The sequence below is a fragment of the Heloderma suspectum genome, chromosome 8, assembly GCF_057233095.1.
Source record: "Heloderma suspectum isolate Gila_16-S chromosome 8, 16-S_ref, whole genome shotgun sequence".
Lineage (NCBI taxonomy): Eukaryota > Metazoa > Chordata > Lepidosauria > Squamata > Helodermatidae > Heloderma > Heloderma suspectum.
This window is the reverse complement of record NC_139465.1, coordinates 47,482,910-47,505,578: the sequence shown is the minus strand read 5'-3', so window position 1 is coordinate 47,505,578 and position 22,669 is coordinate 47,482,910. Positions and strand designations below refer to the sequence as shown.

Sequence of the window (22,669 nt, the reverse complement as noted above, 5' to 3'; positions counted from 1 at the left end):
ACAGTTTGCCTCTTCTTCCTCCTTCCGAGTTTATGCAGTAAAGATAAACCTGTAGCAGCTGGATTCATCTCTATTTTAGGAACAAAGGGAGCTGCCTTATACCGAGTCAGACCATGGTCCTTCTAGCCCAGTACTGACTGGCAGCAGTGGCTCTGCAGGGTTTCAGGAAGGATTCTGGGACCTTCTGCATGCAAAGAAGGTGCTCTACCCCGAGCTATGGCCTCTCTGCAGTTACAACTCCTCTTCTCATCCCTCTTCTCTACAATTACAACCCCTCTTCTCAACCTGAACCCTATCCCATTCCCATTCCCAACAACTTAATTCAAAACGAGAAGTCCAAATTCACCCTCTAAGTGCAGCCCTTAGAGCAGTCTTCCCCAACCTGGTGCCCTCCAGATGTGTTGGGACTACAACTCCCATCATTCCCAGCCAGCATGGGGGGGCTGCCTTACAGTTATACCAGAGGCGAATTTGGGTGACAGTTGCTGGGAAAGCTGCATCATGAGCAATATGGGGGCAGAAATCTTGAGGCAAAACTATCCAGGGGGCCATCTGCACAGCACCGCTTCCAACATTCACTCCGTCGTAACTGCACAGCACTACAACTGAGAATTCGCTTCTGCGGGGGACACGCGCGATTTACTGTGGACTTCTCCAATGGAAAACCCCGCTGTGCCCTGACACAGTTTCACTTCATTAAAGCGAAGTAAACTGCGGCAGTCGTGCTGCCCTTTTTTTTTACCATATTCAAATGGGCGCACCCATGTGGGGGTGGGGAGGTGACACTTCGGGATTTAGTAGCTGTTTTGTATTTTAGGGGTTCTTTTGTGTCTGTCAGTTCCTCTCTGGTGAGATGTGGGTAGTCTGCTCCTTCGTTACCATGCCAACTGTTTGGCACGGTAACTCTCTTCATGGCGAAGGGGCGTGCCCACGTGAGGGGTACATGCCTACCCATCATTCCAAAATGGATATCTCTCTGTTACTGCAAAGCTGCAAACTAACAGGGAGGAATGGGGAGGAGTGAAAAGGCATCACAGAGTGACGCAATCACTAAGCACGCCTACCCCATGCCCACCACAAACTCCGAAGTCAGTTTGAGGAAGGGACAGGTAGCTCAGCAACCGCGGTAACCCTGCAGCAAGCTAAAAAATCACAGCAAAATGCCTCTGCGGAAATCTGCATTTTCCCTGTGAAAACCACGGTCAGGCTGCAAAGTGGCGACTGCGTCATACGTCCCGAAGGTCCTCGGATGGCAGCAGCCCCAGAGTGAATGGCTCACGCAGATGGGGCCCAGGCAGCCCCGTGGAGTGTAGACTCTGGTGGAATGGTAGCATCTCAACCTTTTTTGACCCTATGAGCCACTGTGAGGATCTTCTGAGGGGACTGTGAAGAGAGATTTGGAGGAGGAGGAGGAGAAAGAGATTTTCAAAGGAAGGTTCTGAAGAAGAAACCGTGAAGAGGCAGAGACAGAGACAGGGAAAAAAGTCCTGAGGAGGCTGAGGTAAAATCAGGAAAGAGAGCAGCAGCAGCAGCCCTCTGCTTCTGAGCCAGAGACCCATCAACAGCGGCCCCACCACCAACAGCCACTAACCGAAGGCTCAGACAGCTGCCTCCGAGCCCTGGACGCGAGGCAGGTTTTAAGAAATCCCCTGGACTCCCTTCCTTCCAGTGCTTTAGAGACTTTAAATCAGTTATTAATTGGAATGTTTGCTTAGTCCCGTCCCCATTCCTTGTCAAATAAAGCCTAGTTCTTGTTTTGCAAGTTGCTCACTTGTTTTCCCCCAACTCCTTTCCAGGGAACAGGGGTCCTGGTGGGCTGGAGGCACTGCACGTGAGTTTGTGGTCAGCGCTTTTCTCCCTCACCTATCCCACTACTGTATGAACCCAGGCCCCATGGCTTTCACCACCCCACAGTATTGCTGGCAGAAAAAAGGGGGTTACACACACACATACACAGAGACCTCAAAAGCTGTGCAAAAGCACAGACGCCAAAGAGAGCCCATGAGGCGGGGCTCCTCCTGAGCCTCCCATGCCAAGAGCTGCCAGTGGCACACTGGCTATTCCCAACAGAGGTGGAGCAGCTGCCATCCACGGTAAGGGCAGATCTCAATATGGAACGCTTGGTCCAGTGTTCGGAGGGATTCACATGCCAGCACGGAAGACCACCCTTGTGAAGCCGCAGCAGGAGGACACGGGCTGGCCCTGCTGCCATTCCAGCAAGCCTCCCACCACCACCACCACCAGCCCACATGCAAAGAAGGTAAAGCGAAATGACTGAGCAGCCAGGTGGGTGGAACTACCAGTGTGGGGAGGAATGCGGGACTGGAAGAATGGTGGGTTTCCACGGAAAAGTCAACAAATAACCAAGCAATTGAGACAATGAGCCACAGAATGTGGGGGAGCCAAGGCTGAGATCCTGACGCTCTGCTTGGCAGCAGAAAAGAAGCCGATGCAGAGGGACCTATACAGTTCAAGGGAGAAATAACTACGGTGAAGTGTAACAATCAAGCCCAAACCAGGTCCTTGTGGGAGATGGAAGTTAGACCACCCTGCAGAGAGGCTGTTTATCATGCTTGGGAAGAGCCAGGGGCGGCCTTTTAAAAATGGGGGTCCAAGCCACCCACCACCCCTTCAGTTTGATGAACTGATGCATCCAACCCCACCTTAAGGTGATTTCCCCTCATTCAGTGCTGTCACTCTCTTGGGAGGGATCTGGGTTCAATCTGAATGGATCTCAGTATTGGCCCCCAAGCTATTCTGGAAAGGCACAGCAGAGACACAGAAAGAGAAAGATGGGGTCAGGGTCCTATAATGGTGTTGATGAGGCCTGAAATGAAACCCAGATGTGACTATTCTATATGCCTTTATTGTTCATGGTTAGGAGGTGAGACACCCATATATAAACTACTTACCTAAAGGTACACACCTCAGTAGAATGAGAGCCACCTAGGTGTACCACCTGGGGGGTGGGGTGAGGACCAGTCACATCTGACCTGCACCAGCATCAAGTTTTGAAACCTAGCTGAAAGCTGTGCGGGCTCTTAAATATCTGGGCATGTGGTGGCTCTCCCATATGGGTGGGAGGTTGGATTTCCCACAAGATTCAGCCAGTGGTTGCAGCGTGGCCCCTCCAGAACAAAAGATCAGGCCAGCCTGGGTATGTTAGAATATTCAACTTTATTTTGAATGGATGGGAAACATGTGCTTTGAATGTCATCTTTGATTTTCCTTTTGCAAATTAGAACTGAACACATGAAGCTGCTTTACAGCCACCCTTCTACCCTGGCATGGACTGTTTTGGCAGCCATCACCAGAGCCTCAGGCCCAGAGTGGGGTCTCTCTGTTTCTGAATTCCTATGGACTGGAGATGGCTCCACGCCTGCTCTGCGCAGAGCATGAGCTCTAACACTGCACCCTGGGTCCTCTTTCCCTTAAGCCTTCTGCAGCCAAAGGGAGTTCAGTCTTGAATACAGTTTTCCCAAAGGACTGATTGTAGCAGACGTTTCTTTCAAGATGCATCAGAGTGCCAGGAACAGAGGCAGTATGCCTCTGTATACTAGTAGCTGGGGAACATGAGTGCGATGGCGCTATTGCACTTCTGTCCTACTTGTGGGCTTCCCGCTGGGGCATCTGGTTGGCCACTGTGTGAACAGAACTTGCATGGTTCTTATCAGCACTGGGGTGGTGGTTGTTTTCAAAAGAGCTTCACAGCAACCATGGGAGGGATGTGAGACTGAAAGATGGTGACTTTCCTAGGCCACCTAGGTGGATGTGGACATCCAAGCTTAACACTTGCCTAGCTACTGCAGTACCCTGGGGGAGGGGGCAAGGAAAAGAGCAGCAGGGCGTATTTGGACTGAGCCGAGGAAGTGCAGGGCGTTTTGCTGCCCAGGTGGATTGCACACAGCAGCAGAACAATAACAGCACGCTAAATGATCAAAAGGTGCATGATTTTCTCGGCTGCATTTTAACATCCATCATGCAAGTGCTTCTAGCCAAGGCAACTGATCCAGACCTGAAAGCCTTGGGAAAGCAGGGAGTACCAGCCAGCTCACAAGCTGCTCAGTTGCCTCTGGACAATTCCTCCAAAGGGCAGATGCTCTCTTTCTTCATGACACTTACATAGGTGAGGCAAAAGCCCTCAAGGTTTCAGCACCTCTGGCAGTTGCCTATTTTACCTCTATGGTTGGGCCGATCCAGTGAGGGGAGGTAGCATGGATGCACACTAATCCTGCATGAAATCTTGCTTGCCAGTGGAGAGAGGATGAGAACTGGGAACTGTTTCTCAAGTCTTCAATCTGGGCTGATCAGATGGCCTTGGGCAAGAACTTCTTCCTCCGCCTGAAATGGAGGGATAAGAGTGCCGGCCTATTCACTGGGTTGTTCCAAGGCTTATCGTGATCATGTCTGTGAAGCAGTTGCAGGCATAAGATTTGGGTTCCTGACACATTAAGTGTCTGCCCCATACATCTTGCTGCACAAATTCAATACCCTGCGATCATCACCAAGGTGCAGATGGAACACAGCAGCTCCTCCTGGCCTCCAGCGTTGGGACTGGGAGCAGAACAAAGCTGGACCTAAACCTCAGCCTGCCCTTCAGCTTAAAAAGCCCCTGCTGGTGCACCACTGTGTCACAACTACTTGAGGTTTAGGTTTCATTTCAAGCCCAACCAGGGCAGAGTGTGGGAGGGAAGAAGGGACGGAGATTTACAGATAAGAAAAGCAAAGGCCATGGAGGGGGGAGGGATGCCTGGATGAAGCTGGGTTGGCAACATTTGACTTACCAAGTAGTTCTACAGGAAGGATGTGGAAGGGAGGAAAGGAGAGAGAGAATAAGGAAGAAAGAGAAGAATGTGTGAAAGACAGGCCGATGCACAGAGCCATCTTCTCACCCAGACTGAGACCCACACCACCCCTCAGCCCTTACCAGGTAAAATCCCCCTGCCCCAGAAAAGACAGCAAAATAATTGCCAGCTTCCCAACACGCACACATCTGTTAAGGTCATCTCCTTAGTGTAAGAAGCAGGAGTGAGAATGGCTGAGCTCTGATTTCCTTCCCCAGAGAGTGGGTAGCAACAGGGCAAAGGAGGGAATTCCCTGAGAAGAAAGAAAATTCAGCTTTGCCACCCCCCCCACCCCGATAAAGGCCTCTGGCCCAAACAAAATACTATAGATCCAATCCGCCTTGCATGTGGCAGCCAACAAAGCAACCTTTCATTTCACTGAGCCCTGCTCTGCGAAATTTCAAGATCCCAATGCTCCTTGTTCCCTCCAGCCCATCACGTGCTGTGCGAAACATTCACTGTTAAGGGAGATGCTGTTTGCTGCAGCATCACTGACAGCTGATCAAGTGAAAACAAGAGTGCAACTGAGCAAATCCAGGAGCTCCGTCAAGTGCCAGATGCCAACACCAGCAGGCAGGAGGAGTTCCCGGTGCACAACTTACCTTTGCGGGCTTTCTTCTGAAGCTTCAGCGTGTCAGAGGACTTCTTCTTTATCTCATGACGGGCTCGTTTGTATTCTATGGAGACAGGAACCAGGAGAGCAGCCAAGCTGCAGCCATCTGTACTGCCCTGCTCTTTCCCTCCCTCCATGCACAGAATGTTCCTGAAGCTTCGCCTGCTGTCTGCCTCACCTGCCCAAAGTCCAATTCCTGCCAGGCCATGGGTCTCCTGCAGCTCTGAAGACATGCAGATTGGCAAGGGTGCCAGGGGTCTCCCACAAAATATGAGGAGAAAAAGCAGGCAATTGCTCCAAGGAGCTCCCACCGGAGTCCGGACTGCCTTCCCTTTCCTGCTCTCCTCTAAGATGGTGGCTGTCTCATTCATGGCTTGCCCTTCCAGGCTCCCCCCACCCCCACCCCCAGCTCAGACACAGCTGCTCTGCGTTCCTCAGCTGTACCTTTTGCGTGGTCTTTGTCAAGCTGGTTAGCGGTTTTCTTCCAGTCCTCAATCCTGTCCTGCAGGGGGTTGATCAGACTCTCCATCAGGGCACTGCAACAGGAGAAACACCGAAAGAGAAAGACTCAGAGGAGTCTTTGCAAAAAGTCCCAAATGCGCAATGTTTTCAGGCAGATCCACTTATCAGGGCTGGCCCAAGGTATGTTTGTGCCTGAGGCAGAGCAGCAGATTGTGCCCTCCCCCTCAAGCCATGGTGCATAAAACTTACTTCTGATTGGGCATGTATAGGACTGCACTGTTAGCAGTTACAGTTGAGCAGAGGAACACACGTAACCAGAAGTTCCATTTTTGTGGCTCCTATGCAGGAACACGCAAGTTTTAAAAACTCGTGGCAATCCACTCCAACTAAGGACAAAAAGCTTTTTAGAAGATATACCCCAAACCTAATATATAAAGGTGCTGAAAATGGACAGAGGTGGAAGCCAATATGGAAGGCAGGATCTACTTCCTATATACCCCAGATGACACCCATATACCCCAGCATGGCCATTGGGGAAGGCTGGAATGGATGAAAACTGCCCCAATAGTCATAAACTGGAGGGACGTTTTTAATATTCTGTATAAAACAAGTTGAAATCTGCAAAAATAAGCAAACTAATTAGCCCCGAAGATGCAGCTAGCTTGGGAGAAGGTGTATCTGATCTAAGGGTTCTGAGAGGCTTACCAAGCACGATTCAGCTGAAGGACAATAGAGGCAGCAGCATCAAACCCTTGTGGCGCTGAGGCCTGCACTGCCTGCTCCGCTTTAGGCCACCATGTCCCTTGCCCGGAGCCAGCCCCAGCTGCTGCTGCTGCTCGAGCTTCCGCTCACCAGCAGTCTGCCGACCTCCCCTTCCTATCCTCCTCCATTGCTGCGTGAAGGCCCTGGGTGCAGAACAGCCGCGCTCAACTGCTGCCCTCCAGGCATTCGAACTTCCACTCCCATTGGCCCAACTAGCATGGCCAAGTCAGGAGTGCCGTGACTTGTAGTCCAACACATCTGGAGGGCGCCGGGTTGGGGGAGGCTGAGCCGGTGCGTGCGTTGCCTCCGAAGGCAGAGCCTGCCAGTGCTGCTCTGCCTTCCCTCTTCTGCCATCCCCACTGGAGGAGCCCTCCCGGAGGAGGGGCGAGAGGCCCAGAAGCCCGGGGCACCCCAGGGCAGGGACTGCTGCCAGACCCACAGGTCTGAGCCCCGGGGGAGGTGGCTGCAGGCCGTCCCTGTCAGCAGAAAGGGACTCTGCCCCTGAGGCAGACGCTGAGCACCCCTGGCCCCCGGGAGCATCATCCCCTCAAGTGACAGGCTAGCAGGGCTCCTGTGCGAAGGTCTCCTCAGGAGAAATCGACTCCTTGGGAGTAAGGCTCTGGAAAGGGAGCTTTGATAACTGCAGCTGAGCTCTGGGTGGGTCCAGCAGGTGCTGGGCTTAAAAGCATCACTGGAAGCCCAGCCAGTGTTGGAACAACATTGTCCATCCAGCCCTTGTGCTGTGCACCTTGCCTCCTGAACTGTGCCCCGTGGATAGATGCTCCCTTTCCTGATCTTTTGGATTGCTGAATAACTCTGCTTCTGGACTGTGTAACGTACCCAACTGATTTACTGTGTTCGGCCTCTGGCTTGTTATTGTGGCCACTCCTGCTGTTGCCTGATCTTTTTTGACTGACTGACTGATGGTGTCTCGATTTCTGCCTGGATTTAGACTTCTGCCTCTGTTGTAGCATGAACCCCAATGGATAACCACCTGTTGTTGTTCAGTCGTTCAGTCGTGTCCGACTCTTCGTGACCCCATGGACCACAGCACGCCAGGCCTTCCTGTCCTCCGCTCTCTCCCAGAGCGTGCTCAAGTCTGTATTCATTGCATCGGTGATGCTGTCTAGCCACCTCATCCTCTGCTGTCCCCTTCTCCTTTTGTCTTCAGTCTTTCCCAGCATCAGGGAGAGTTTCCTGGAGAGTTTCTCTTCAGGAAACTCAAAAGGAGAGTTTCCAGAGAGTTTTCTCTTCGCATTAGGTGGCCAAAATATTTGAGCTTCAGCTTCAGTATCCGTCCTTCCAATGAGCAGTCAGGGTTGATTTCTTTTAGGATGGACTGATTTGACCTCCTTGCAGTCCAGGGGACTCGTAAGAGTCTTCTCCGGCACCACAGTTCGAAAGCATCGATTCTTTGGCGCTCAGCTTTCCTTATAGTCCAGCTCTCACAGCCATACGTTACTACTGGGAAAACCATAGCTTTGATTAGATGGACCTTTGTCAGCAAAGTGATGTCTCTGCTTCTTACTATGCTGTCTAGGTTTGCCATAGCTTTCCTCCCAAGGAGCAAGCGTCTTTTAATTTCATGGCTACACTCACCGTCTGCGGTGATCTTGGAGCCCAAGAAAGTAAAATCTGTCACTGCTTCCATTTCTTCCCCTTCTATATGCCAGGAACTGATGGGGCCAGATGCCATGATCTTAGTTTTTTTAATGTTGAGTTTCAAACCAGCTCCAGTTTCAACCTCTACAAGAGGCTCTTTAGATCCTCTTCACTTTCTGCCATTAGGGTGGTATCATCTGCATATCGGAGGTTGTTGATAATTCTCCCGGCAATCTTAATTCCGACCTGTGATTCATCCAACCCGGCGTTTCTCATGATGTACTCTGCATATAAGTTAAATAAGCAGGGTGACAATATGCAGCCTTGTCATACTCCTCTCTCAATTTTGAACCAATCGGTTGTTCCATATCTGGTTCTTACTGTTGCTTCTTGACCCTCGTACAGGTTTCTCAGGAGACAGGTAAGGTGGGCTGGTACCCCCATCTCTTTCAGAATTGGCCACAGTTTGTTGTGATCCACACAATCAAAGGCTTTAGCGTAGTCAATGAAGCAGAAATAGACGTTTTTCTGGAATTCTCTTGCTTTCTCCATGATGCAGCGAATGTTGGCGATTTGATCTCTAGTTCGTCTGCCTCTTCGAAACCCAGCTTGTACTTCCGGTAGTTCTCAGTTCGCATACTACTGAAGCCTAGCTTGTAGGATTTTAAGCATCACCTTGCTGGCATGTGAAATGAGGGCAATTATACGGTAGTTTGAACACTCTTTGGAACTGGAATGTAAACTGACCTTTTCCAGTCTTGTGGCCATTGTTGAGTGTTCCAAATTTGTTGGCATATTGAATGCAGCACTTTAACAGCATCATCTTTTAGGATTTTAAATAGCTCAGCTGGAAGCCTGTCATCTCTGCTAGCTTTGTTGTTACTAATGCTTCCTAAGGCCCACTTGACTTCACTCTCAAGGATGTCCGGCTCAAGTTCAGTGACTGCACTATCATGGCTATCAGGGACATTCAGATCTTTCCTGTATAGTTCTTCTGTGTATTCTTGCCACCTCTTCTTAATCTCATCTGCTTCTGTTAGGTCCCTGCCTTCTTTGTCCTTTATCATGCCCGTCTTTGCACAAAACGTTCCCTTGAGATCTCCGATTTTCTTGAAGAGATCTCTAGTCTTTCCCATTCTGTTGTTTTCCTCGATTTCTTTGCATTGTTCATTTAAGAAGGCCTTCTTGTCTCTCCTTGCTATTCTCTGGAACTCTGCATTCAGTTGGATATATCTTCCCCTTTCTCCCTTGCTTCTCGCTTCCCTTCTTTCCTCAGCTACTTGTAAAGCCTCATCAGACAGCCACTTGGCTTTCTTGCATTTCTTCTTCTTTGGGATGGATTTCGTTGCTGCCTCCTGAACAATGTTACGGACCTCTGTCCATCATTCCTCAGGCACTCTGTCTATCAGGTCTAATCCCTGAAATCTATTCCTCACCTCCACTGTATATTCATAAGGGATATGATTTAGGTCATACCTGAATGGTTTAGTGTTTTCCCTACGTTCTTCAATTTAACCTGAAATTTTGCAAGAAGCAGCTCATGATCTGAGCCACAGTCAGCTCCAGGCCTTGTTTTTACTGACTGTATAGAGCTTCTCCATCTTTGGCTGCAGAGGACATAATCAATCTGGTTTCGATGTTGACCATCCGGTGATGTCCATGGCTTGAATATTTGCTGACTTCACTACAGTTAGAGTTTGCTACAGTCAAAGCAGTACATCTTCCACCCATGTGCTGGTTTGGCCCTTCCCACCACACATCGGGGGGGGGGGGCTAATCTTTTTGGTTCAATGGGCACATTTGGAATTTTGAGGTTCTCTCAAAATGGCTGCCACTGGGGCTTGGTCATTAACAAAATGGCTGCCATGGTGAGCTTGGCTGGTCACAGAACACTCATTTCTCAGAAGGCAAACTGGTGAGACTAAAAGAAAAGTACCTTGTCCAAGGCAGAGGTGGGGTCTGAGCTCCAAAACATAAAGCCACTCCTTGGAGTGCTGGACGTGCTGGAGGGCAGCCCTTCACTTTGCAGGATGCCAGACTCCCAGTTAAAAATAATAATTTAAAAACAACTTGAGACATAAAATTAAAACCAGGAGGGGCAAGGAGGCTGGAGGGCACCAAGAGAGGCATCTGTAGGCATAATGACACCAACAGGCACCATGTTGGAGACCCCAGGTCTGTGGGCTCTCTGCCTTTTCACAGGGGGCGTTCTGTAAAGCAGTGATTCATTTGTACACCTCTCACTTACATAACCATATGAAACCACACATAATCAGTGGTTATTAAGCTGAAATCTGCTCTGGAAAGCTGGGGTGGTGGGGGAGAGGAGGAAGTGTTTTTTGTGATGTCACAAGCACACAGCCAATCTGTACTCTGCACAGCCTCTTCTGGTTTGCACGGGCAGGACTTGCCTGCCCGCTCCCCAGGCCTGATTCTTGAGAGAAGACTGTACATGTGACAACATCCTGGTGAGGGTGCTTTCCAGAACGGTGAGGCTGTTTTTATACACCTCTCTAGGCTCCTACGGTTTAATTTCCTTTGTAGCGCATTTCCTCTTCTAGGACCTCGCAAATCAGGCCACTGTTATTCCAGAGGGGGACAGCTCAGGGTCAGCTCAGATGCATATGTGGACTACAGATCCTGTTCCCGTAGTGGACATTTGCACCCCCTCTACCACACTCGTAACGTGATATAGGCAACAGAAAATCTTTCACAGTGGTGCCAGCGCGAGGGATTTGGATTCTGGGACCACGGGCTATACTTCCTGGGAGATGGGCTGTTGGCAAGGGACGGGTTGCACCTCACAAAGGCTGGGACGAATGTTTGGCCACAGCATGAAGAACTTCATCAGGAGGGCTTTAAACTGAATCCTACAGGACAGGGAGACGTAAAGTTGGGGGTAAGAATGGATGAAGGCTCATGCCCCACAATGGAGAGAACAGCTCTAATAGCGCCCAATAAGTCTTAAGAAACATGTAGGAAGAAAACCAGGCTATAAAGCACATGGTCTTCAATGTCTATACACTAATGCCCAGAGTATGGGAAACAAACAGAACAAACTTGAACTCTTAATACAAGAGGGAAATTACGATTTGATAGGTGTAACTGAAACTTGGTGGGATGACTCCCATGACTGGAATATAGCAATTGAAGGATATAACTTGTTCAAAAAGAACAGGAGGAACAGAAAGGGAGGTGGAGTTGCACTATATCTTAAAAATACATATCTCTGCACAGAAATACAGGAGGATGAGCTTGGTAGCCCCATTGAGAGCATCTGGATCAAAATAAATGGAGCAAAGAATAAAAGGAACACGGTGGTCGGAGTCTACTACCGGCCACCTGATCAAGGAGAAGACAAGGATGAAACTTTTGAAAAGCAAACTGCCAAGGTTTCAAGGAAGCAGGATGTAGTAGTAATGGGGGACTTCAATTTCCCCGATATTTGTTGGGAGACAAATTCTGCAAAACATGGCCCCTCCAAGAGATTCCTGACTTATATTGCTGATAATTTCCTCCTACAGAAAGTGGAGGAAGGAACTAGAGGATCGACTATCCTTGACTCGATCCTAACCAACAGAGATGACTTAGTGGATCAAGTAGCAGTTACAGAAACTCTGGGGGAAAGCGACCATGTTGTACTGTAGCAGCCATATCGCGGGTCAGACTAAGTAGCCTCATGCAGTCTCATGCTTCATGTTCTTGCTGAGCTCTTTCTCCCTTGAATATATTGTTGTAAGCTGACGAGACACAGGAATTCCTTATCTTGTCAAAGGTCATACAATTGTATATCTTGTTCTCTGCTGTTCTCTTCTGTTCTCTCCTTATCATGGCTACCCTATAACCCAGTTCTTGTATTATAAACAATAGTGCTAAGAGAAGAAATGTTGAGGACTGCAACCCCATGCGGGAGGGGGAGGAGGAGCCGTTTCATATGTGTCACAATGTCTATAAAACCAATGTGCTAATGTAAATCGGGGCTTCTGGCTCTTTGGAAACGATTCCAGCCTTAAGCCCGCGCGTTAAATAAAGAATCTCTTTTTCCTTCACTCCGTGGTCTCTCTGACTCTGGGTTCTGCAACAGTACTTGAGTTCTCGGTTCTAAAGGAAGCAAAAGCCAAGTGTAGCCAAGGAAAGCTGATTTTAATAAGCTCAGAACAATGATCAGTAAGGTCCCATGGCAAGCAACGCTAACAAGAAAAGGAGTCCAAGATGGGTGGGAGTTTATAAAAAAGGAAATTCTCAAGGCACAATTACAAACAATTCCAACAAGAAAAAAAGGCAGAAGACAACAGAAGAAGCCAATGTGGCTTCACAAAACACTTAGAGATGACCTGAAAACAAAAAAAGGACACAAAGGAAGGAAGGCCACGCAACAAAGCAAGTGTACAGGCAGGTAGCACAGAATTGCAGAGATGGTGTCAGGAAGGCTAAAGCTGAGAACGAGCTGAGGTTAGCGAGGGATGCTAAAAACAACAAAAAGGCTTTCTTCAGCTACGTGCATAGTAAAAGGCAGAGGAAAGAAATGGTGGTTCAGCTATTAAATAAGGATGGCAAAATGATAACAGATGGCAAGGAAAAGGCAGAAGTGCTCAATTCCTACTTTGGCTCAGTCTTCTCCCAAAAGAGGGTCTAGGAGCCCCCTGGCAAAGGCAAAGTACAGGCTGAAGGGGCAGGATGGCAGCTTGAGATCGATAGGCATATGGTCAAGGAACACGTGATTACTTTGACTGAGTTCAAATCTCCAGGGCCAGATGAACTGCATCCTAGAGTAATAAAAGAACTGGCAGAAGAACTCTCAGAAACAATGTCTATTCTCTTTGAGAAATCCTGGAGGATGGGGGAAGTGCCAGATGACTGGAGGAGGGCTAATGTGGTCCCTATCTTCCAAAAGGGTAAAAAGGAGGAACCTGGGAACTACAGACCAGTCAGTCTGACATCAATCCCTGGGAAAATTCTGGAGCAGATGATGAAGCAATCCATCTGGAAGCACCTTGAAAACAATGCCAGGATTACTCGAAGCCAACATGGATTTGTCAAGAACAAGTCCTGCCAGACAAATCTGATCTCATTTTTTGATCAAGTCACCTCCCTTGTGGACCGTGGGAATGCTGTAGACATCATATACCTCGACTTCAGCAAAGCTTTCGACAAAGTGCCCCATGATATCCTGATGAGCAAACTAGCTCAAAGTGGGCTAGATGAAACAACGATCATGTGGATCCACAGTTGGCTACAGAATCGGACTCAAAGAGTGCTTATCAATGGGACCTTCTCAAGCTGGGGAGAGGTAACGAGTGGGGTACCGCAGGGCTCAGTCCTGGGCCCAGTGCTCTTCAACATTTTAATGAATGACTTGGAGGAGGAGGTGCAGGGAATGCTGATCAAATTTGCAGATCACACAAAATTGGGCGGGATAGCTAATAACCTGGGAGACAGAAACAGAATTCAAAGTGATCATGACAGGCTGGAGTGCTGGGCAGAAAACAACAGAATGACATTGAATAGGGATAAATGCCAAGTTCTGCACCTAGGAAAAAGAAACCACATGCACAGTTACAAGATGGGGGATACGTGGCTCAACAACACAACAAGCGAGAGTATTGGAATTGTTGTCAATCACTAGCTGAATATGAGCCGACCATGTGATGTGGCTGCAAAAAAGGCCAATGCTCTTTTGGGCTGCATTCATAGAAGCAGAGCTTCCAAATCCTGGGAAGTACTAGTCCCGCTCTACTCAGCACTGGTTAGGCCTCATCTGGAGTACTATGTCCAGTTCTGGGCGCCACACTTTAAGAAGGATGCAGACAAACTGGAGAGGGTTCAAAGGAGGGCAGCAAAGATGATCAGGGGACTGGAAACAAAGCCCTATGAAGAGAGACTGAAAGAACTGGGCTTGTTTAGCCTTGAGAAGAGAAGACTGAGGGGAGACAGGATAGTGCTCTTCAAGTCCTTGAAAGGTTGTCACACAGAGGAAGGCCAGGATCTTTTCTTGATCATCCCAGGGTGCAAGACACGGAATACTGGGCTCAAGTTACAGGAAGCCAGATTCCGGCTGAACATGAGGAAAAACCTCCTGACTGTTAGAGCAATACGACAATGGAACCAATTACCTGGGGAGGCGGTGGGCTCTCCCACACTGGAGGCGTTCAAGACGAGGCTGGACAGCCATCTGTCAGGGATGCTCTGACTTGGATTCCTGCAATGAGCAGGGGGTTGGACTCGATGGCCTTGTAGGCCGCTTCCAACCCTACTATTCGATGATTCTATGAAATGCACAGAGGCCTTAAACCCACCATTCCTCCCTCTCAAAAGAGTAGGGGAAGAGCTTGCACAAAGCAGTCCTCCACATGTGTGGAGCAGTACATATTACACGATGAACATGGGGGCGGGGGGGATGGCCACATGCTCCTCCTCTGTAGGAACAGGATTTTCAGCCCAGGTAAGCATCTAAACCAGACTGGAGAGTCTCATTCAAGGCTACAGAACATGTCCCTGGCCCACTGGACTAAACCAGCTGCCCTAATACGCAAATGACTTGAATTTCTACAATTCGAGCATCCTTTTGAAACACTCTCAATCCATTGTTTAAAGCAACTCCCCCTTTGCGCTCCTCCTTTCTCGTTCAGAAGGGGAGCCTGGGGACCTGTCTACAATGGGAAGTTTTTCCCAATGCTGCTGTGGCTTCAAGTCGTTAGGGACATGAGACATTGTGGCCAATCCACAGCCAACTAGTGGCATCCCCCTTGAAAAGCTGTGTTTCCGGAAAGACCTTTTACTCCCCATTTTTTTACTCAAAGTGGCGCCCAGGCAGCTCTCCTGCAGTGTGCCCCGTCCCTCTGCATTCACTCCTGGGTGTGCCTCTGTGATCTGGCAGCGAGGTGGTCAAGGGGTGGGGCCACTCCCTCCCCCCTTTTCCGCATTTGCAGCTAGGGCTGCTTTCACAATAAGTAGCCTCCTTTTCCCATTCATAATATCAGTAGCCCTGTTTTGTTCACAATAGTGGAGAGCCAGTTTATATGTAGTGCACAAGAAAGGATACATAATACAGAAGGAGAAAGGGCAGCCAGCTGCTATTTAGCAGTGGCGACACACCTGCAACTTCGCAGTTGCATGATATACCTACAGCTGAGGAATGCACAGACAGGAAGGAGAAAGGGCTTCCAGTACAGCAAGGGAGCATGGACAGGGCTGGGAACAAGCCTCCCCAGTCACGGCACTGCACTGAGTTGCCACTTCAGAGTAATGCAGCAGTTTGCTGTTTCCATTAACAAATAGCAACCTCTGATTCATTCATGTCTCCCCTTCAGAACAGTCCCCCATGTGTGTGATTTTCCTGCATGTTTATGGGAGGGAGGCAGAGGGGGAGGAGGAGGGGAAGTGGAGGCGGCAGCAGGCGCTGCCGCTGCTGACTCCAGAGCGCTAGCAAAGGGAGGCAATTCCAGCCCTTTCCCTCTGTGCAGGCCAAGGCGCCTCATGTCTGCCCGCCTGTCAGTCTGTCCCTGGGCTTCAATATTGCTGGTTCAGTCAGTGGATGCAAGGGGGAGGGTAAACTATCCGACACTACTAATCTCTTACATAAGACTTCCCTGAGCAGTGGAACATGGAGAGGGGCAGGGAGCAAGCCTCTCGTTGGCTGAGCAGCATCTATGGGGTTGATGACATTCACTTCTAAATGCCAGGACTCTGCCCGTCGAGCTGCAAAGCAAGGCAGATTAAAGTGCAGTTTGACCTCTGAAAAGCGGGTTTTAAGGTTGTGTTAACGCCACCTTTTTTGCCTCATATGCTCCTGACAGACCAAAGCCAATTTCATGAGAACTGGCATTAAACGTGAAGGCGCTTCGCATTTGTTGCCATATAGATCCGGCCTGGGACTCAGGGACACAAGTTAGCTGCACAGGAGGAGCAAATTACACTTACTTGGTGAACTGCCTCAGCTTGGCCTCAATGCTGCGGTGCCGCATACACATGCGGGTCAGGGCCGAGCCAATGTCTCTCGTGGCTCCTGAGGTGAAGAAAGAAAACAGCCCATGGATTAGTGGACAACCATCAGGGTGACTTTGGGACAATCAGGCAAGGGATTTCCTTAGCCCTTGTTCAGTCCAAAGAAGGTACTGAGGAGCGCAACATGTGAGAGAGCGGCGCGTCGACACAGGCAGAGCAAGAGAACACGGGAGTTGGGTGCCTGTGTGTGTTCAGATGAGCTACCTTGTCTTCGAAGTACCAAAGCAGGGATGTCGTTTAGGGAGGACACCCCTAGACAGAGTCTGGGAGGTCATAGGATAATTCGGATTCCTGGATCCAAGGTTGGAGAGAGCGCTCTGACTGCGGATCCACAAATTCGCGGTCCCCACTCCCTCCCATCACCGACTCTGTGATTCTATGGCTCACGGGCCAGCCTTCTTTGGTGTCTGAGGGAGGAAGTCTAAATGCCCCCCATATACTAATTCATGTGGGGACCCAATCCACCAAGAAGCTATCCTGTGCAAGTCTCACTGAAATAAATGGTAGGATGGTTGATATGCATTTCAGTAGTGCTGTCACAGCAGATATCCTGGTAGACCATGTCCTATTGGTTACACCTCAATGCTTCTGCTGCCCTTAATGGCATCCAAAACCAACTGTCTGAGGCAACGAGGTAAACACACCATAAACTATAGTACTTGCTACCATAAGATGTGGTAGCCTATAAACCATCCAGAGAGCTTCAGCTATTGGGTGGCACAGAAATGCAATCAGAAAGAAAGAAAGAAAGAAAGAAAGAAAGAAAGAAAGAAAGAAAGAAAGGCTACCAATCTGGATGGTTCTAAAAGGGGATAAGACAAATTCATGGCGCCTGTCAATGGCTACTAGTCCTGATGGCTCTATGCCACCTCCAGTATCTAAGGCAGGATGCCCCTCAGTACCAGTTGCTGGGGAACACGAGCGGGAGGGTGCTGTTGTGCTCCTGTCCTGCCTGTGGGCTTCCTATCGAGGCTTCTGGCTAGCCACTGTGAGAGCAGAATGCTGGACTAGAGGCCTGTGGCTTGACCCAATTTCAAGGCTCTTCTTATGCTCTCACGTCTGCCTCACTTCCCCTCATAGTCCACCATCTCTTCTCCTGGGTGTCTCTGTTCTGCTCTGGAGCAGGCACCCTCTCCCACTGGCCTCTGGTCATGTATGCTGCAAGCTGGGGTGGGCGGCTTGTGGCCCGCCAGACATTCTGGCCTACAACTCCTTCACCCCTCATCATTGGCCACACTGGCTGGTGTGAATGGGAGCTGCAGGCCAAAACATCTGGAAGGCCACAAGTCGCCCACCTCTACAGTAACTGCTGCTCTAGCATCTAAGCCACCTTCTGTTTTCCGAGCAATGTACATAAAGGTTATTCCCCCCACTCCACTCATGTTTGTCTTAGAATCATAGCATCACAGAATCACAGGGTTGGAAGGGCCCTACAAGACCATCACATCCAACCCCCTGCTCAGTGCAGGAAGCTTGATTCCCAGGCAGTCTCCCATCCAAGTACTAGCCAGGGCTGGCCCTGATTAGCTTCCGATATCAGAGGAGATCAGGCACATCTTCTTGTTGACCGTACATTTTAAGCATTTCCTGGGAAGAAAACATTGGGTTAGATCCAGACTTACTGATAAGTAAGATAAGTAAGAGTAGACTAACTGAAATAAATGGGACTTAAGTCCGTCATGGCCCAATCCATTGTATTATGTATTCCCAGCACAGCAAAGAGAGTGATTGTGGAAGATTCATTGGCAAATGCAAACAACTGTGCCAGGAAAGGCTAACACAGAGAAATGGCAAAGCCGGTAAAACCAGGTTAATCTGAGATTGGCATTCACCCCTCACGCCACAGGGAACAGACAAAAGCAGCGGGGAAAAGGTTATTGTGGACACGAGAACTACGATCAATTCAGCCAACCTGCTCAACCTGGGTTAATGAGGATTTGCATGGACACCATTTTGAACCACTGTCTCAATTGCACAGGGCAATTTGCCTCTCTTTGAAGCAGGCTGCACCAAAATATCTGGGAATTTGCACTCTTCCCTCCTTCGCCAGTGTGGATTCCCAGATATTTTTTGTTGTAGATGCTGCAGCTTGCAAGCCAGTGTGATGCTGACCCACAGGAACACAGCAGCACAGACACCGGCCATCCACTCTCAGAGAAGAACCACCAGAACACAATTGCCTCTCAACACTGCAGGTGACCTGGACGTTGCAAGGAAGTAGAGCAACCACTGTGAGGCAGCTTGCATCGCTGCAGATGTAATGCGTGCAGCACGGTTCTTTGGCAGCACTGCAGAGCCGCCCTCCCCAACCTGGTGCCCCCTAGCATGGCCAGTGGCTGGGGGTGATGGGACCTGTAGTCCAGCACATCTGGAGGGCGCCAGGTTGAGAAAGGCTGCTGCAGAGTTTTAAAAGCACTTCCAGCGCATTCTCTCACTAATCCTTCAAACTGCCCTGTATGAGGGGCAGAGGCTCAACAACAGAGCCGCTGCTTAGCATACCGAAGGCCCCAGGTTCAATCGCCGGCAGCACCTCCAAGGAGGGCTAGGGAAGACTCCAGCCTGCAACCCTGAAGGAGAGCCATTGCTGCCAGTCAGTGTCAACAACACTGGGCTAGATGGAGCCAGGTTCTGACTCAGTAGGAGGCAGCTTCCTGTGTTCCTACGAGTATTCCCAAACTGCTGGGGTTGCCAGTTCTGGGCATGCACCTGTTGCCCATTCAGCGCATTAGCCCGCCTGAATTCCTTAGCTTTCATTTACAAAAATAGAATTGCAAAGCTAAGCCCATTGATCTGTTAGGCCAGCGTTAGGCCAGCCTTCCCCAACCTGATGTTTAGGATCACAACTCCCAGGACTCCTGACCATGGGCCATGCTAATGGGAATTGAACTCTAAAACATCTGGAGGGCACAAGATTGAGGGAGGCACTATAAAACTTTTGATATATTTAAAAGTTGCCCTTAATTATTCAGAGAGCAGGTTCTTTTTAGATATGTTTATTATTTTCAGTGCAATACTTGTAAAAACTGAGTGGCAGGGGTCATTTTAGAAGAAGTATTTGCCATTCCTTCTCACACAGGAGGAAGTCTGCCTCTTCTAAGATGGCATCTGCTCAAACACATGCTCATCACCTCAAAACTAACATGGTTTTCTTCAGACATTCATATGCAAATTTGTGTAAATGTAAAGCAATCAATGTAAGCCTGTATGGTAACTAAGATTTAACAACCCTTAAAAAAAAGAAAAAGTAAGCCTCTGGCTCTCACAATTTCTGGGACATAAGCACAAATGTGTAGCCAGAAGCAAGCCTGCTGGCATCTTCTGCGGTTTTTGCCAATGGGCAGCATCCAATGCAATATGAGTCCTAACGTAAATCACATTCAAAAAGTATTATTAAACGTTGCTTTTTTCCCCTTGAGGCTTTTTTCTCTCTGGGTCACCTGACCCAGCCCCCTCCTCCTCCTCCTCCTCCTCCTCATTATTGTTATTGTTATTAATCTGCTCAATAACAAAAGCTCTCCGGGCAGATTACAAACAGTCAAAAGAATTACAATATAAAATGACAAACAGCACAGGCATAAAAATTAATAAAAAATAAGGGCAGTCATAAATTCTAAAAACTAAACTCTAAAATGCGTGGGAGGAAGAAAGGTCTTTGCGTGGCACAGAACAGACAGCAGCACAGGCCCTGGGCAAGCCTCCTTGCAGGGAGCCTTCCAGATGGTGATGGCGGCTTTTGTGGGTCCCCCACCCCGCCCTTTGGAGGCTTGGCCCCTTCTCTCCTGAGCTACCTGGCTTGCTGTGGGATTTGGAGCTTTCCTTTTCTGTTGTTGCTCTTTCTACAGTTCGCTGAGGTTTGGGGGTGGAGTTGTGGCTACTGGGTCATGTGACAGCCTGCTATGAAGCCCTGAGGCTGACGGGTGAAGCCGAAGCAGGTCAGCTCTGGGGCAGGGCTCGCCTTCCCCTGTGAGTGTGGGCCAGAGGAGCCAACCGGGGAGTTCAGCGAGGAAGTCCAGGAATACAGCGGCCCCATCGGGACATCGCTGCACCATGGAGACAGAGGGAGCCGCTGCAGGGGCCTGAAGGGCCTAAGTCACGTCTACCTTCCTCCCTGAAGATATGAACTAGACCTATAGCAGGTGCTGGAAGCGGAAGGAGCTCACCAGGGATGGGACTGTGTAGCCCTCCAGATGTTGTTGGGCTGCAACTGCCATCCTTCTTCACCATTGGCTAGGGCTGATGGGAGGCGCAGGCCAACGTCTGGAGGGCCACACTGTCCCCTTCATTGCTCTACACTCTGGCTCATCTGGGAGGATGAAAAGTTTCTAGATGGGAGGCAAAATGCACTGCTGAAAGAGCTCCCGAAGGAGGAAGTTTCTGTGGAGAAGGAAGAAACTCAAAATGCAAGAGGATGGCACATAGAAGAACATGACACACAGGACCAGGGGAATGAGGAGACATCCTGTGCCTTTGGAACCACAAAACCAATTTCCTTTTCTTTTTCATAATACTTTTATGTGCTTAATATATTAACATTCCTAAGCAGTTCACATTAAAATACAACATGTCATCCCAGGAGGTGTGTTATGATGGAGAGGTTGCTGAGATGCATCAAACCCACTGACTGACTGCAATCTGCTCCTGCTGATCAATGTAGGAACAGAAGACACAGCCAGAAGAAAACCTGAATGAATCGTTAAGGGAAAGTGAAGGGTGAGGGGGCAGAAGTGGGAGTTTTATCACTCCTTCCTGTCAAATGGTAGAGAAAGCAGGATATTCACAGTGAACACCTGACCGCATAGACGGCATCCTTGGGAACGTTTTGGTTTCTTGGATCATGGCCTGTGCTACTGGTAGGGGCTGGGGTGCACCTCACAAGGGCTGGGAATAACAGCAGAAGCAAGACCATGGAGATGGGGCTTGGTAATTTGCAGGGAAATACTGCAGGGAAATGGGGAAGGTGCAACACCCATAGCCTCCAGTACACAGACAGTATACTCTGTGTATGCTAACACAGAGAGTATGGGAAATAAGCAGAATTAATGTGAAATCCTAATATTTATTTATTTAAGGATATTTATATACTGGTTCCCATTTTTAAAATCTCGAAGTGGTTCACAACGTATTACAAAACGATACATCATTTAAATAAAGTATTCCCAAGATAATGGTTGGGAAAAGCCAGAGTAAACAAGTACATTTCTTAATAATCATCGAAAGCACATTATCGTTGGTGCCTGACATCATCACAGAGAGGAGGATATTTCAGAGTGAAGGTGCTATCACAAAGAAGGCCTCTTGCCGTGTTGCTGCCAGATGGGACTCTCAAGAAGGCAAGTGTGATCAGATGGGCATCACGGCAATTTGGTGGGATGAGTCTCATTATTTGAATATAGCAATTGAAGTGTATACCTTGTACCAAAGGAGCAGATCCAACAGAAAGGGAGGGGGAGTAGTGTTACATGTCACCTGCACCGAAATCCATGAATCTGAGAATGGAAACCCTGTTGAAAGCTTCTGGGTAAGGACAGAAGGAGAGAGAAATAAAAGAGGTATTGTTGTGGCAGGATACCAGAGACCGCCCAGCTAGGCAACAAACATGGACAATACTTTTCCAAAGCTGAGGACCATTTCACAGAGGCAATCCATGGAAGTACTGGAGGATTTCAACTATCCTGACATCTGTTGGAAGTCTAACTCTGCTAAGAATGGAGCATTCAAAAATTCTTGCCTTCTCTCATTGACAACTTCCATCTCTCAGAAGGTTGAAGAAGGAACAAGGGCACCTGCTAGCCACAACATCAGATTATTATGTCATGATGACTGACCCTTCGTTGCTTCTTGGAGCTTGTGCCCATGATGGGAAAAACTTGCCATATCTACCTTTCCTAACGGTGGGGCACTTCACACTCTTTCTTGCTGGAGGATATGAAGCAGCCCCACCTGCTGTGCAGCTGCAACCATGGACAGATGAGGCTGACTCACTTCCTTTAGTGGCTTCCTTAGCTCACTGAACATGACTGCTGCCTCAGCGCAAAACGAAAAGCAAGACAAATTCATTTCTCCCATCCCTGCTCTGACCAAGAACATTTCCTCTCAGAGTTGCTCCTGCTGGGCCAAGTTTGCCCCCATCCCCACCCTATGACTGTGTAAGAACATAAGAGCCCTGCTGGATCAGACCAAGGGTCCATCTAGTCCAGCATTCTGTTCACACAGTAGCCAATCAGTTGCCCATGGGAAGCCCACAAGCAGGGCATGAGCGCAACAGCACCCTCCCACCCATGTTCCCCAGTTACTGGTGTACATACTCTCACTGCCTCTGGTGCTGGAGGTAGCACATAGCCAACAGGACTAGTAGCCAGTGATAGCCTTTTCCTCCAGGAAT

At 49.1% G+C, this 22,669-nt stretch overlaps 1 protein-coding gene across 1 annotated transcript in view; it reads right to left on the bottom strand.

Moving 5' to 3' along the window:
* MTSS2 (MTSS I-BAR domain containing 2) overlaps positions 1-22,669 on the bottom strand; it is a 116,478-nt gene that overhangs the window by 24,289 nt on the left and 69,520 nt on the right. Inside the window, exons 4-6 of the mRNA XM_084812335.1 lie at positions 16,204-16,288; positions 5,902-5,993; positions 5,447-5,521 (exon numbers count right to left, since the gene is read on the bottom strand). Of these exons, the coding sequence (XP_084668461.1) occupies positions 5,447-5,521; positions 5,902-5,993; positions 16,204-16,288 (252 nt within the window). The remainder of the gene's footprint in view (positions 1-5,446; positions 5,522-5,901; positions 5,994-16,203; positions 16,289-22,669) is intronic.